The 11,965-nt window shown below is 40.2% G+C and overlaps 1 protein-coding gene across 1 annotated transcript in view; it reads right to left on the bottom strand.

The window, feature by feature from the left end:
* Positions 1–10,017, bottom strand: part of LOC138238305 (girdin-like) — a 38,329-nt gene extending 28,312 nt beyond the window's left edge. The window contains exons 1-13 of the mRNA XM_069188519.1: positions 9,801–10,017; positions 8,456–8,560; positions 7,710–7,820; positions 5,554–5,679; positions 5,305–5,430; positions 4,157–4,261; positions 3,885–4,010; positions 3,445–3,570; positions 2,474–2,599; positions 1,794–1,919; positions 1,521–1,646; positions 1,081–1,206; positions 107–232 (exon numbers count right to left, since the gene is read on the bottom strand). Of these exons, the coding sequence (XP_069044620.1) occupies positions 107–232; positions 1,081–1,206; positions 1,521–1,646; positions 1,794–1,919; positions 2,474–2,599; positions 3,445–3,570; positions 3,885–4,010; positions 4,157–4,261; positions 5,305–5,430; positions 5,554–5,679; positions 7,710–7,820; positions 8,456–8,560; positions 9,801–9,882 (1,537 nt within the window). The 5' untranslated portion in view covers positions 9,883–10,017. The remainder of the gene's footprint in view (positions 1–106; positions 233–1,080; positions 1,207–1,520; positions 1,647–1,793; positions 1,920–2,473; positions 2,600–3,444; positions 3,571–3,884; positions 4,011–4,156; positions 4,262–5,304; positions 5,431–5,553; positions 5,680–7,709; positions 7,821–8,455; positions 8,561–9,800) is intronic.
* Positions 10,018–11,965: the final 1,948 nt, after the last annotated feature.

The raw sequence follows: 11,965 nt of genomic DNA, 5'->3' as shown, positions 1-11,965 counted from the left end.
GTTCCTGCAACCTGTCATGGGCTGAGACCTGAAATTGGTCAATAAACAGTTGGAAGAAAGTTTGTTGGTCACCAGTGAGATATGAATGGATAAACATGAAGCTCACCAGTGTTGGATCTCTGCATGAGAAGATGGCTGTCTGTCACATTCCTGTAGTTTCTCTGTAGATCTGAAAGTTCTCTCTGAAGACTAGAATGTTGTCTTTGAAGAGACTCCAGAGTCTTCTGCAGTTCTGGACAAAGAACACAAGGGACTTATATTTCCTAATCTTGGAGTCGTTGTTAGAATAAAACTTTAAATTTATGATCAACTGAAGTAAAGAAAGGAGGAACTTTAAAAAAAACTCGTTGTATTGTCATATTTCATCATATTGGTCCTATTTGAATTTGTTTCAGCTAAACATTATTATATATTAGCCCACAGCTATATCACCCTGCAATTCACAGCTGGCAGCCCCACTGAAGCTCAGTAGGTGTGAGTCTGGTCAGTACCTGGATGAGAGACCTCTTGTTAAAGCTAAGGTTGCTGCTGGAAGAGCTGTTAGTGGAACCAGTAGAGGGGGCTCACCCTGTGGTCTGCGTGGGTCCTGATATCTCAGTATAGTGACGAGGACACTATATTGTAAGATAAGCATTGTTCTTTAAATGAGACATAAAACTGAGGTCTTGACTCTATGTGGTCATTAAAAAACCCAGAGCATTTCTCGAATAGTATGGGGATGTTAACCCCAATGTCCTGGCCAAATTTTCCCCTGGCCTTTACCAATCATGGCCTCTTAATAACACTCATTTATTAAATGGCTTGATCACTCTGTTCTCCTCCCTACTGAGAGCTGATGTGTGGTAAGAGCACTGGAGCATCATCCAGGTGGGGCTGCACACTGGTGGTGGAGAGGATCCCCATTACCTGTAAAACGCTTTGAGTGGAGTGTCCAGAAAAGCACTATTTAACAGTAAGGAATTATGATATAATCCGATATTTAAGATAATTATCTATGAAAAGCCATAAAGTGTCACGAATAAAGGCCAATTTGATGTGAGGTCTTTAGAAAGGAAGCAACATTTAATTCTAAAAGTTTACCAGTCTTGGATTTGTGGAGCAGCTCACAAGTGCCAGTGACATTGCTGTATCTTCTCTGCAGGTTTGAATGGTCTCTCTGCAGGTCAGAGTTCTCTCTTTGCAGAGCCTGCAGCTTCTTCTGTTGCTCTGCACAATGGAGAGACATTAAATGCCATGTTTCACCAAGAGATATCTGTCTTGAGGAAATGGTGAAATTTGTCAAAGCCTTGAAAGAGGATGACACTGTGAAGTCATTTGACAATGGATATTTAACAGTTGTCAGGATAATAATACAGTAAATGCATTTTCCCTCCAATGTAACTACAAACAAGAATTATTTAGCTGAGATTATAACCATAAACATCTGGCATGGGCTGTGACCAGAAATTGGTCAATGAACTGTTGGAGAGAAGGTTTGTTGATCACTAGAGAGGTAGGAATATCAAAACATGATGTTTCACCAGTGTTGGTTCTCTGTGTGAGAAGGTGGCTCTCTGATACATTTCTGTAGCTTCTCTGTAGATCTGAAAGGCTTCTCTGAAGGTTAGAATGTTGCTTTTGAAGGGTCTCCAGGCTCTTCTGCAGTTCTGGATATAGAACACAAGGAATGTATTTCACCTAATCTTGGAGCCATTGTTAGAGTAGAACTTTTAGTTGATGATCAACAGAAGTAAAGAGAGGAACATTAAAAAAATCTCCTTGTATTGTTTTGTAGAGCACAAAAAGTAACTCACCAGTCTTTGACTGCTGTGTGAGCCGACAGTTTCTTGTCACATTGGTACAGTTTCTCTGTAGATCCAAACAGTCTCTCTGGAGGTCACTGTGGTCTGTTTGAAGGGTTTGCAGTTTCTTCTCCAGCTCTGGATGTTCCAGAAAAGAAATATTTGAATTTGTTTTAGCTAGACATTACAATGTAATCCAGTCCTTAAAAATTCAGCAATAAAAAGCCATAAGATATAAAGAGGATAGCTCAGCGTGACGTAAAAGTCATTATTAATGAAGCAACTGATAAACATTTGCCTGTCTTGGATTTGTGCACAAGCTCACAAGTGCCAGAGACATTATGGTAATTTCTCTATAGACCCCAAAGGTCTCTTTGAAGGTCAGAGTGAACTCTTCGCAGAGTCTGCAGATTCTTCTGTAGCTCTGCCCAATGGAGAGAAGGTAAATGACTTTGTCTTACCAGGTCAACTTTGTCATGAGGGATATTATAAAAGTTATAAAATATGATTACTATATTTTCTTGCCAGTTCAGGTACAAAGAAGAAATTGTGAGAATTGGATTCCTGCAACCTGTCATGGGCTGAGACGTGAAATTGGTCAATAAACAGTTGAAAGAAGGTTTGTTGGTCACCAGTGAGATATGAATGGATATATGAATGGTGAGATATGAATGGATAAACATGAAGCTTACCAGTGTTGGATCTCTTCATGAGAAGATGGCTCTCTGTCACATTCCTGTAGTTTCTCTGTAGATCTAAAAGTTCTCTCTGAAGACTAGAATGTTGTCTTTGAAGAGACTCCAGAGTCTTCTGCAGTTCTGGACAAAGAACACAAGGGACTTATCTCTCCTAATCTTGGAGTTGTTTTTAGAATAAAACTTTAAATTGATGATCAACTGAAGTAAAGAAAGGAGGAACTATAAAAAAAACTCATTGTATTGTCATATTTCATCATATTGGTCCTATTTGAATTTGTTTTAGCTAAACATTATTATATATTAGCCCACAGCTATATCACCCTGCAATTCACAGCTGGCAGCCCCACTGAAGCTCAGTAGGTGTGAGTCTGGTCAGTACCTGGATGAGAGACCTCTTGTTAAAGCTAAGGTTGCTGCTGGAAGAGCTGTTAGTGGAACCAATAGAGGGCTCACCCTGCATTCTGCGTGAGTCCTGATATCTCAGTATAGTGACGAGGACACTATATTGTAAGATAAGCATTGTCCTTTAAATGAGACATAAAACTGAGGTCTTGACTCTATATGGTCATTAAAAAACCCAGAGCATTTCTCGAGAAGTGTGGGGATGTTAACCCCAATGTCCGGCCAAATTTTCCCCTGGCCTTTACCAATCATGGCCTCTTAATAACACTCATTTATTAAATGGCTTGATCACTCTGTTCTCCTCCCTACTGAGAGCTGATGTGTGGTAAGAGCACTGGAGCATCATCCAGGTGGGGCTGCACACTGGTGGTGGAGAGGATCCCCATTACCTGTAAAACGCTTTGAGTGGAGTGTCCAGAAAAGCACTATTTAACAGTAAGGAATTATGATATAATCCGATATTTAAGATAATTATCTATGAAAAGCCATAAAGTGTCACGAATAAAGGCCAATTTGATGTGAGGTCTTTAGAAAGGAAGCAACATTTAATTCTAAAAGTTTACCAGTCTTGGATTTGTGGAGCAGCTCACAAGTGCCAGTGACATTGCTGTATCTTCTCTGCAGGTTTGAATGGTCTCTCTGCAGGTCAGAGTTCTCTCTTTGCAGAGTCTGCAGCTTCTTCTGTTGCTCTGCACAATGGAGAGACATTAAATGCCATGTTTCACCAAGAGATATCTGTCTTGAGGAAATGGTGAAATTTGTCAAAGCCTTGAAAGAGGATGACACTGTGAAGTCATTTGACAATGGATATTTAACAGTTGTCAGGATAATAATACAGTAAATGCATTTTCCCTCCAATGTAACTACAAACAAGACATATTTAGCTGAGATTATAACCATAAACATCTGGCATGGGCTGTGACCAGAAATTGGTCAATGAACTGTTGGAGAGAAGGTTTGTTGATCACTAGAGAGGTAGGAATATCAAAACATGATGTTTCACCAGTGTTGGTTCTCTGTGTGAGAAGGTGGCTCTCTGACACATTTCTGTAGCTTCTCTGTAGATCTGAAAGGCTTCTCTGAAGGTTAGAATGTTGCTTTTGAAGGGTCTCCAGGCTCTTCTGCAGTTCTGGATATAGAACACAAGGAATGTATTTCACCTAATCTTGGAGCCATTGTTAGAGTAGAACTTTTAGTTGATGATCAACAGAAGTAAAGAGAGGAACATTAAAAAATCTCCTTGTATTGTTTTGTAGAGCACAAAAAGTAACTCACCAGTCTTTGACTGCTGTGTGAGCTGACAGTTTGTTGTCACATTGGTACAGTTTCTCTGGAGGTCACTGTGGTCTGTTTGAAGGGTTTGCAGTTTCTTCTCCACCTCTGGATGTTACAGAAAAGAAATATTTGAATTTGTTTTAGCTAAACATTATGATGTTATCCAGTCCTAAAAGAATCAGCAATAAAGAGCCATAAGATATAAAATAGCTCAACGTGACGTAATAGTCATCATTAAAGAAGCAACTGATAATCAAACATTTGCCAGTATTGGATTTGTGCACAAGCTCACAAGTGTCAGAAACATTATGGTAATTTCTCTGTAGACCCGAATGGTCTATGTGAAGGTCAAAGTGCTCTCTTTATCTGTAGATAAAGAGGATGAGATGTGATCTAGACCATCACAAAGGTCTACACCTGTCTTGGCTTGTTTTATAAGCTGACTGTGTTCCGTGACATTGCTGTAGTCTCTCTGAAGGTCGGAAAGATCTCCCTGAAGGTCAAAGTTGTCTCTTTGAAGGGTCTTCAGTGAATTCTGTAGTTCTTGATGCCAAACACAAGAACTTTCATGTACTTTTGTAAACTCTGTTGGCGTACATCTTCAGGATGATCATTGAAAAGCCATGGTGGAAAACGTTCTGAACCTATTAAGTTGTAGGTCATCACTGAATGATCTCGGTGAAAATCAACATTTTACCTTTGATGGGTCTCAAGATTTTTGCAAAATTTGGATATACAGTAATGGAAACAATAATTGTCACATTTGGCTTCATCCTTATTCGCTTCTGAAATAATGGAGAATAAAAGCCAGCAGAACTTAGTGCATCCTGCTAACATCTCCTTTTGTCCACAAATGAAGAACTAAAACATCTGCAAGATGTCTGATGTCATAATTTGATCACTCATATCACTATTTACAGATACAATTAAACAATGATAATGTCTATTTATATTAGACTCTATTGCTAGAGTCCCAGAATGCTCTGTATACTTCACTATTATACAAACACATAATATGCTCAGTGCAATGCACTCATGCTCCTCTTCCACTCTCAGTATTTGTAGCTGAGAAATTATTTGATTAATAGATTTTTGTTTACATTATTTCATTAGCTAATAGAAACTCTAGAGAATAAATTATAATTTACCAGTGCTGTATCTCTGGGTAAGCAATTGGCCGTTTGACAAATTCCTGTAACTTTCCTGTAGATCAGAGTGGTCTTTCTGAAGGGTAGAGTGCTGTTTTTGAAGGCTCTCCAGAGACATCAGAAGTTCTGGGTGAACCACATAAAAGATATTTTCAGTTGATCTTGAAACCTGGGATTATGTACAGTAAGTCCTCAAAATGATTGTTTAAAAAGCCACACAAGAAAGAGGTTTGTAACTGTAAACATCACCTGTCTTGGAGTTCAGTGTAAGCTGACAAGTTTCAGTCACATTTCTGAAGTTTCTCTCTACATCGGCATGGTCTTTTTGAAGGTCAGAAAATTCTTGCTGAAGGATTTGAAGCTTGTTCTGTAGTTCTGCAGAATTAACAAAAGAATAGTTTTTTTTGTTGATCTTGTTACTGGGTAGGTAAAGCTGATCAGTCAATATGTAAAACGATGTTTAGTGTTTTAAAAACATGAAATCAGGTGATATGAACCAGTCAATTGTACAGCAGTGTAATACACTTTATTGCGTTAGGTAGCATGGTAGGACAATCTGTACATGTGTTATTCCTAAGAAGGTGTCGAGTTAAGATTGAGAACATGCCAATAGAGATGCCTATCTCCCCAGTAAATTGCCAGTCCCAAAGAAGACTTGACTTGGATCCTACATGAATCCCACTAATAAGAGTGGAAAGACTCTCACCTAGTTGAACCTATTTGGCCTGAAATTCTTCTATTTACTAGTAGCAGACACAGCTATGACCCAGGCTATTACTCAGAATACAATTTCTTTCTTTTTACACACTTATAAATCTCAACCTGAGATTCTCTGAATTGACTCTTCTAAGGAATCATATGGGTTTATTCTGACATCCTCCTGCGACTCTGCATAGCTTTTTAAGGAGAGGCTGTGTATAGGTGCAGCTAAGTTCCCCGATTGCCTTACACAGATGTAGTGTAAAACGTATATTTTCCATGCCCTGGTGGCTCCACCCTCTTTGAAATTCTGAAACCTGGCTGACCTCTTACATTAGCTAAACATTGTTTTAGATGTTAGACAAATACTTTATATGCTCAAAATACTGTATGTCTTACACTACATCTAGATGTTTTTCAGATTTTGAATAAACTTTATTTTATATAGCACCTTCAAAGGTGGCTTTACAGAATGACAACAAAAACAATAAAAAAATACACAAGATATGCACAATGAGAATACACAATGAGAGGAGACAGTAGATGGGGATGCTGAATACAGTAGGAGCAGAGGGGTAAAGAACAGAACCAGTTAAGTAAAGGCTCTTCTAAAGAAGAAGGTTTTGAGTCAAGATTTCAGGAGTTTAGAGAAGCGTGACTCTCTGATATCCTTGGAGATATAGTTCCAGAGCTTTGGGGCATAACAGGAGAAGGCCCTGTCACCCACAGTGTACATGGGCTTGGGGGACTGATAGGAAACCAGATTGAGTGTAGGTTGCGAGGTGGGGAGTAGGACGATAGTAGCTCAGACAGGTACTGAGGTGCCAAGCCATGCAGAGCCTTATAAGTGAGCATGAGGATTTTGAAGTCAGCACAAAACTTGACAGGAAGCCAGTGCAAGGACTCCAGGACAGGAGATCACTTGCACCAGACCTGGTCAGGATTCAGGATTTGGATATTTTGGAGTTTGTTCAATGTGAATTTAGAAAGCCCAGCAAGTAGACCGTTACAGTAGTAAATTTGGGAGAAGACAAACGTGTTGATCAGCTTTTGATCAGTGATAACATAGGACATAGTCTGGTAATTTGTAGACTGGTTTCTGATCAGACTGAGGTGAAAGAAAGATTTTCTGACAATATGTTGCACATCTGGGTCAAATGTCACGCCTGAATCAAATATCTCCCCCAAGTTTTTCAATTTAGTCTGAAGTTCAAGTACAGTGCCATCCACAGATAGGGTAACAGCTCAGGCTTTACAAAGTTGATGGGTGGGTGCAAATAAGCTTGCATATTGGCACTGTGTATTTTGGGAATATTACTCATACCACAACATTGACAGAGGTAGAACTATCTGAAGAGAATTTTACTTCTGACTTTTTAGTAAATAAAGTCTTATCAGCAATGGATAGCTGTTTTCCCCATCAGTATGGTATAGCTGATTTTGATCACAGAAATGACTGACATGGAGTCACTGTGTAATGTATGTTAATTCTAGGTTTAGTTCCAGATTTAGAAGAGCCAAAGTTCTTAGCTTCTAAAATAAGCAGGTTTCTGATGAGGAACTGAGGTTTTTCACCTTTTCAAACCAACTACTGAATTCTGCCTTTGGCGATTCAAGTTTTCGAACCAGTCAGCTACGTCGTAATTGACCCTCGATAAAAAAAAATCTCATTTTAAATTCAAAGCTTTTAGAAATGCAATCTTTACCAGTTATGAGGTTAGACGTGTTCATTCGGAAATCCTCCTGTTGGTTCTGCAGTGTTAGTGGATGTTCAGGAAGGCCACTTGCCTCAGAATGTTCCATTGACCTGTGGTAAACTGAATGGGCAAAAACATGTATGAGAAAACCAGCAACTGAAAACGCAGCAGAACTTCTCCTTCACTTGATGTTTTTGCAAAAGCATCTTAGAACTGATAAGTAGTTCAGATGGGGAGCTGCGTCAGCATGAGTAGGGTGTCAAGGAACAAGTAATAGGTTTATTCCATGCTGAACAAAAGAAGAAACGTTGTTTTCCTTCTTCTTCTTTTTTCTTCCTTTGCAGCCTAGGCATGCTGACACAGCTACCCACCTGAACTGCTTCAGCCTACTTCTGCTGTGACCCACTATGCCTTCCGCTAAATCTTTTTCTAGATCTCTTCGTCAGCCCTTCTCCTCCTCCCTGAGCTACTTGCCCCCTTTTCTCACCAAACCAGCATTCCATCTCCTCACAGTGACTGACCTGTTCCAAGACCAGGCTTTCTTACCAGCTCCTATTCCTTTACAGGATACCCGAAGAAGGCTCCACAGCCAAAACATTGTGTTTCTTTTCTCCACTTTCCAGCATGGAATAAACCTTTACTTGTTCTGTAAATGTACATATGCATTGGTCTATACATTCACCAATATGCAGCAGAGTACATTCAATACAAAACTTCCCAGTGTCAGCACTGAACTGCTCCCTGCTGGTACTCACAGTAGAGACCCACTCCAGCACTGAGAGTGCTGATCCACAGAATGGCAAAGACCAGCGCAAGGCTCCTGTAGGATGACACTCTCCTCTCTGAGCTCGGCTGAGTCCCTGGGAATGGGAATAAGAGACTTGGTGATCTTTGATGACTTCAGTGCCAGTACAGTACTTGAAACCACCAGAGCTGTCCTTTTGCCATTGTTATCTTTTTATAACAGGTCATCAACTTAAAGATTCAGAATTAAACATGGAACAGCACTGCGCTCATTCAGCAAATTGGGTTCTGTATTCTGTGCAACTGGGGCTGACAAAGAGGGAAGTAGAAAGTGTTCATATCTGATATTGTCTAATATAAAAGAAACTCTTGCACGCTGCGATGTGCCAATCTCTATTAAGTAAGTATGGATTTTTTGAGATGTGGTTTGTTTTTTCAAATGATAATTTACATTATTTTTATGAACCAGTAATGGAATCAAAGGTTTTGCACGTGTGTAGTTCCACTGTGTATAATATGACAATATAAAATCACAGTTCTCTTCACTTCATTTGCAATGTTTCCAGTTTTCAAGCACTTTACTTGAGATGACTGAATCACACTTTAGCGTTTTCTTTTTGTTATAACATTTGTGTTTCTATACAGCAGCAAAAAATAATGCTTCACAAAATACATGAATCCAGTTGTTCTCTTGTTAATACTAAGGCAAACATTTACCTCAGAATTTTGACCTGTGGTAAACCGAATGGATAGATACAGGCAAGAGAACTCACCAAAACTGAAATACAGTATATTCAGGAGAGTATATTTCAGAGCTAGGAGCTTTATTGTTGATGGAAAAGAGACTTTGTCAATCCAAAAATTCAACTTTATTCAGTCTTTGAAATATTGTAATCAATGAGATACAGATAACAGAAATTCTGCCCTGGCTGAATCTAATCATATATTTCCAATCAAGGACTGTTGGACACTAAACTGTTGGCATTTCTACGTGAGATGAACAATTTTATTACTATTAATATATAGAAAATAAAGAGCATTTACAACTCTTATGAGGAAAATGGACTGAAAAAAGATGAATGATAGTTTATTAATGTGGGAAACATAGGCACTGGGTAACTGTAAGTAAAAGCCCCCCCTGCCTTTGCTGAAAAAAAAGATTCTTGTGAAGTGAATAATATTGTAAGAATTATTTTTTAACATAAGTGTTGAATCAGTTAAAAACAAAAGGAGGCAATTTGGCCCATGAAAGGTGCTATATAAAATGCAGGTTATGAACAGTGTTACTTGTCCTCAGAGATTAGTTCATGAATTCAGAAATTAAGGCTATTTTTCAGATTGACGTCTGGACTCTACCTTCAAGTTTCCCAGTGTGTGACGGCCCTTCTGTCAGCTTCCTCATGGTTTTAAGCTCCACGTCTTTCTCAGGATTCCCCATCTCTGTTGATCTCCAGCTCTGTGGGCTGTCTCAAGAGGGACTTCTCTTTTATCCCTGAAGGGCTGGGTCAGGGGGAGGGGAGGACTGTTTTGTGGAAATGCACCCGATTCCTTGGCCTGCTATTGCATCATGTCTGCCTGTGTGCTCAGTATTGCACAGACCTTTTTAGCCCTGCTGAGCTCTGCCATGCTCAGCTCTGCTCAGCTTAGCCCAGTTTAGTTCAGTTTAGCTCAACTCTGGTCAGCTTAGCCCTGCTCAGCCCTGCCCTGCTCAGCTCAGCTCAGCCCTGCTCAGCCCTTCTCAGCGCTGCTCTGCTCAGCTCAGCCCTGTGTCGCAAATCGCACACAAGCATGCAGGCAGCACCACGTACCCACACACACTCTGCTCCACTCATGCACTAGTTGACACCACGCTCCTATCTATTTAAACCCTCTCTCCTCAATCCGTCCTCACTCACCATTGAGACTTTCTCAGCAAGAGCTACCCTCCTCTTAGATCTCGACTTCTACAGTAGTTCTCTCTCGACCTTCCGATAACGACCTTTTGTTTCACGACCTAGACTAGTCTCTGGATTAACGATTCGGATCCCGTCGCCTCCTTCGGATCCTTATTTTCAACCAGCCATCCGCCCACGCGCAGGATCCACCTAATTAATCTTAGTTTAGGCTTTCCTGAGAAGCTGCTCAGCTCAGCTCTGCTAAGCTGTTTCCTAATTGCCTGCAGCTCCCCTGCTTCATCTGGTCCATCGCTCATCTTAAGCAGCAGATTATTACACCTTTCCCACTTTTTGGGCATATGGTTGTCAGGGAACCATTTTGAAAATGGGCGACTGCCCCCCTAGATGAGTACCCAGTGAATTGTAACCAATACTTGCAATATTTATGAGGCACCATAAGAGTACCTGGTGCTCTTAGTAGATGTGACAACAGCCAGTAAACAAGAGCTGATCTGATGGAATACATTGCTTAATTATAGAATTAATAAGATCCATTCATTTATTTCAAATGTTTTTAACTTCCTTTGAGGGTTTATATAAACAAAAATGACCTGTTTAAAGAAGACCACTTCTTACGAGAATTCCATATACAGTAATAATAATTGCTTACACTTATATAACACTTTTCTGGACACTCAAAGTGCTTTACAAGTAATGGGGACTGTCCTCCACCACGAGTGTGCAGCCCCACCAGGATGATGCTCCAGTACTCTCCCCACACACTAGCTCTCAGTGGGGAGGAGAACAGAGTGATGAAGCCAGTTCAGAGATGGGGATTATTAGGAGGTCATGATTGGACGCCGGGGTAATACCACTTCACTTTTCGAGAAGCACCCTGGGATTTTAAGAACCACAGAGAGTCAGGACCTCAGTTTAATGTGTCATCCAAAAGACGCTGCCTTTTTACAGCATACGGACACTTACCACCAGATTCCTCAATAGCTTCTATCCACAAGCAGTGCGATTGGCGAACACATTTAGCCATGCCCCTCGGACCACACCTACACCATCTACCTCATTATGATTTCTTATTGATTGCACATCTGCAGTCATTGTTTACACGTCTGCATTGTTTACATTCAAACTCTTTACTTGTTTACTTGTACATTGTCTACTGTTTGTATGTATATTGTCTTGATGCACTGTCTGCACTTTGTGTTTTTACACTTGTTTAAACAATCGAGAGACTTTCTGTAAGTAAGAATTCCATTGGACCAGTACATGTACCGGTTACATATGGCAATAAAGTTCAAGTTCAAGTTCATTAGTATCTGTTGCTGGTCTCTGCATGCACTGCTGATTCTGGGAGATGAAAACAACCTGAGGACAAGGACAAGGACGTAAGGATATTAGCTAGGTGCTTAGCCACGTACAAGGCAGGAATAATTCCTGTTTAAGGGGTCACCTCTCCCCTTTTTCTTGAGGCACTGTAAAAACGAAATTAGGTGTGACTTCAACAAGCTGTTGGAAGAGGTTTGTTAACAGCCTGGGAATATCTCTGTTTTCCTTCAGTAATTGATAGGATATCATCATACCCAGGAAATTAATCTTGAGTGCTTCTAGTATCTGTAGCATGTCTGCCTCTTC

Source organism: Lepisosteus oculatus, chromosome 4, assembly GCF_040954835.1.
Source record: "Lepisosteus oculatus isolate fLepOcu1 chromosome 4, fLepOcu1.hap2, whole genome shotgun sequence".
Lineage (NCBI taxonomy): Eukaryota > Metazoa > Chordata > Actinopteri > Semionotiformes > Lepisosteidae > Lepisosteus > Lepisosteus oculatus.
Note: the sequence above shows the minus strand (reverse complement) of the source record. Positions and strands in the feature narration are given on the sequence as shown.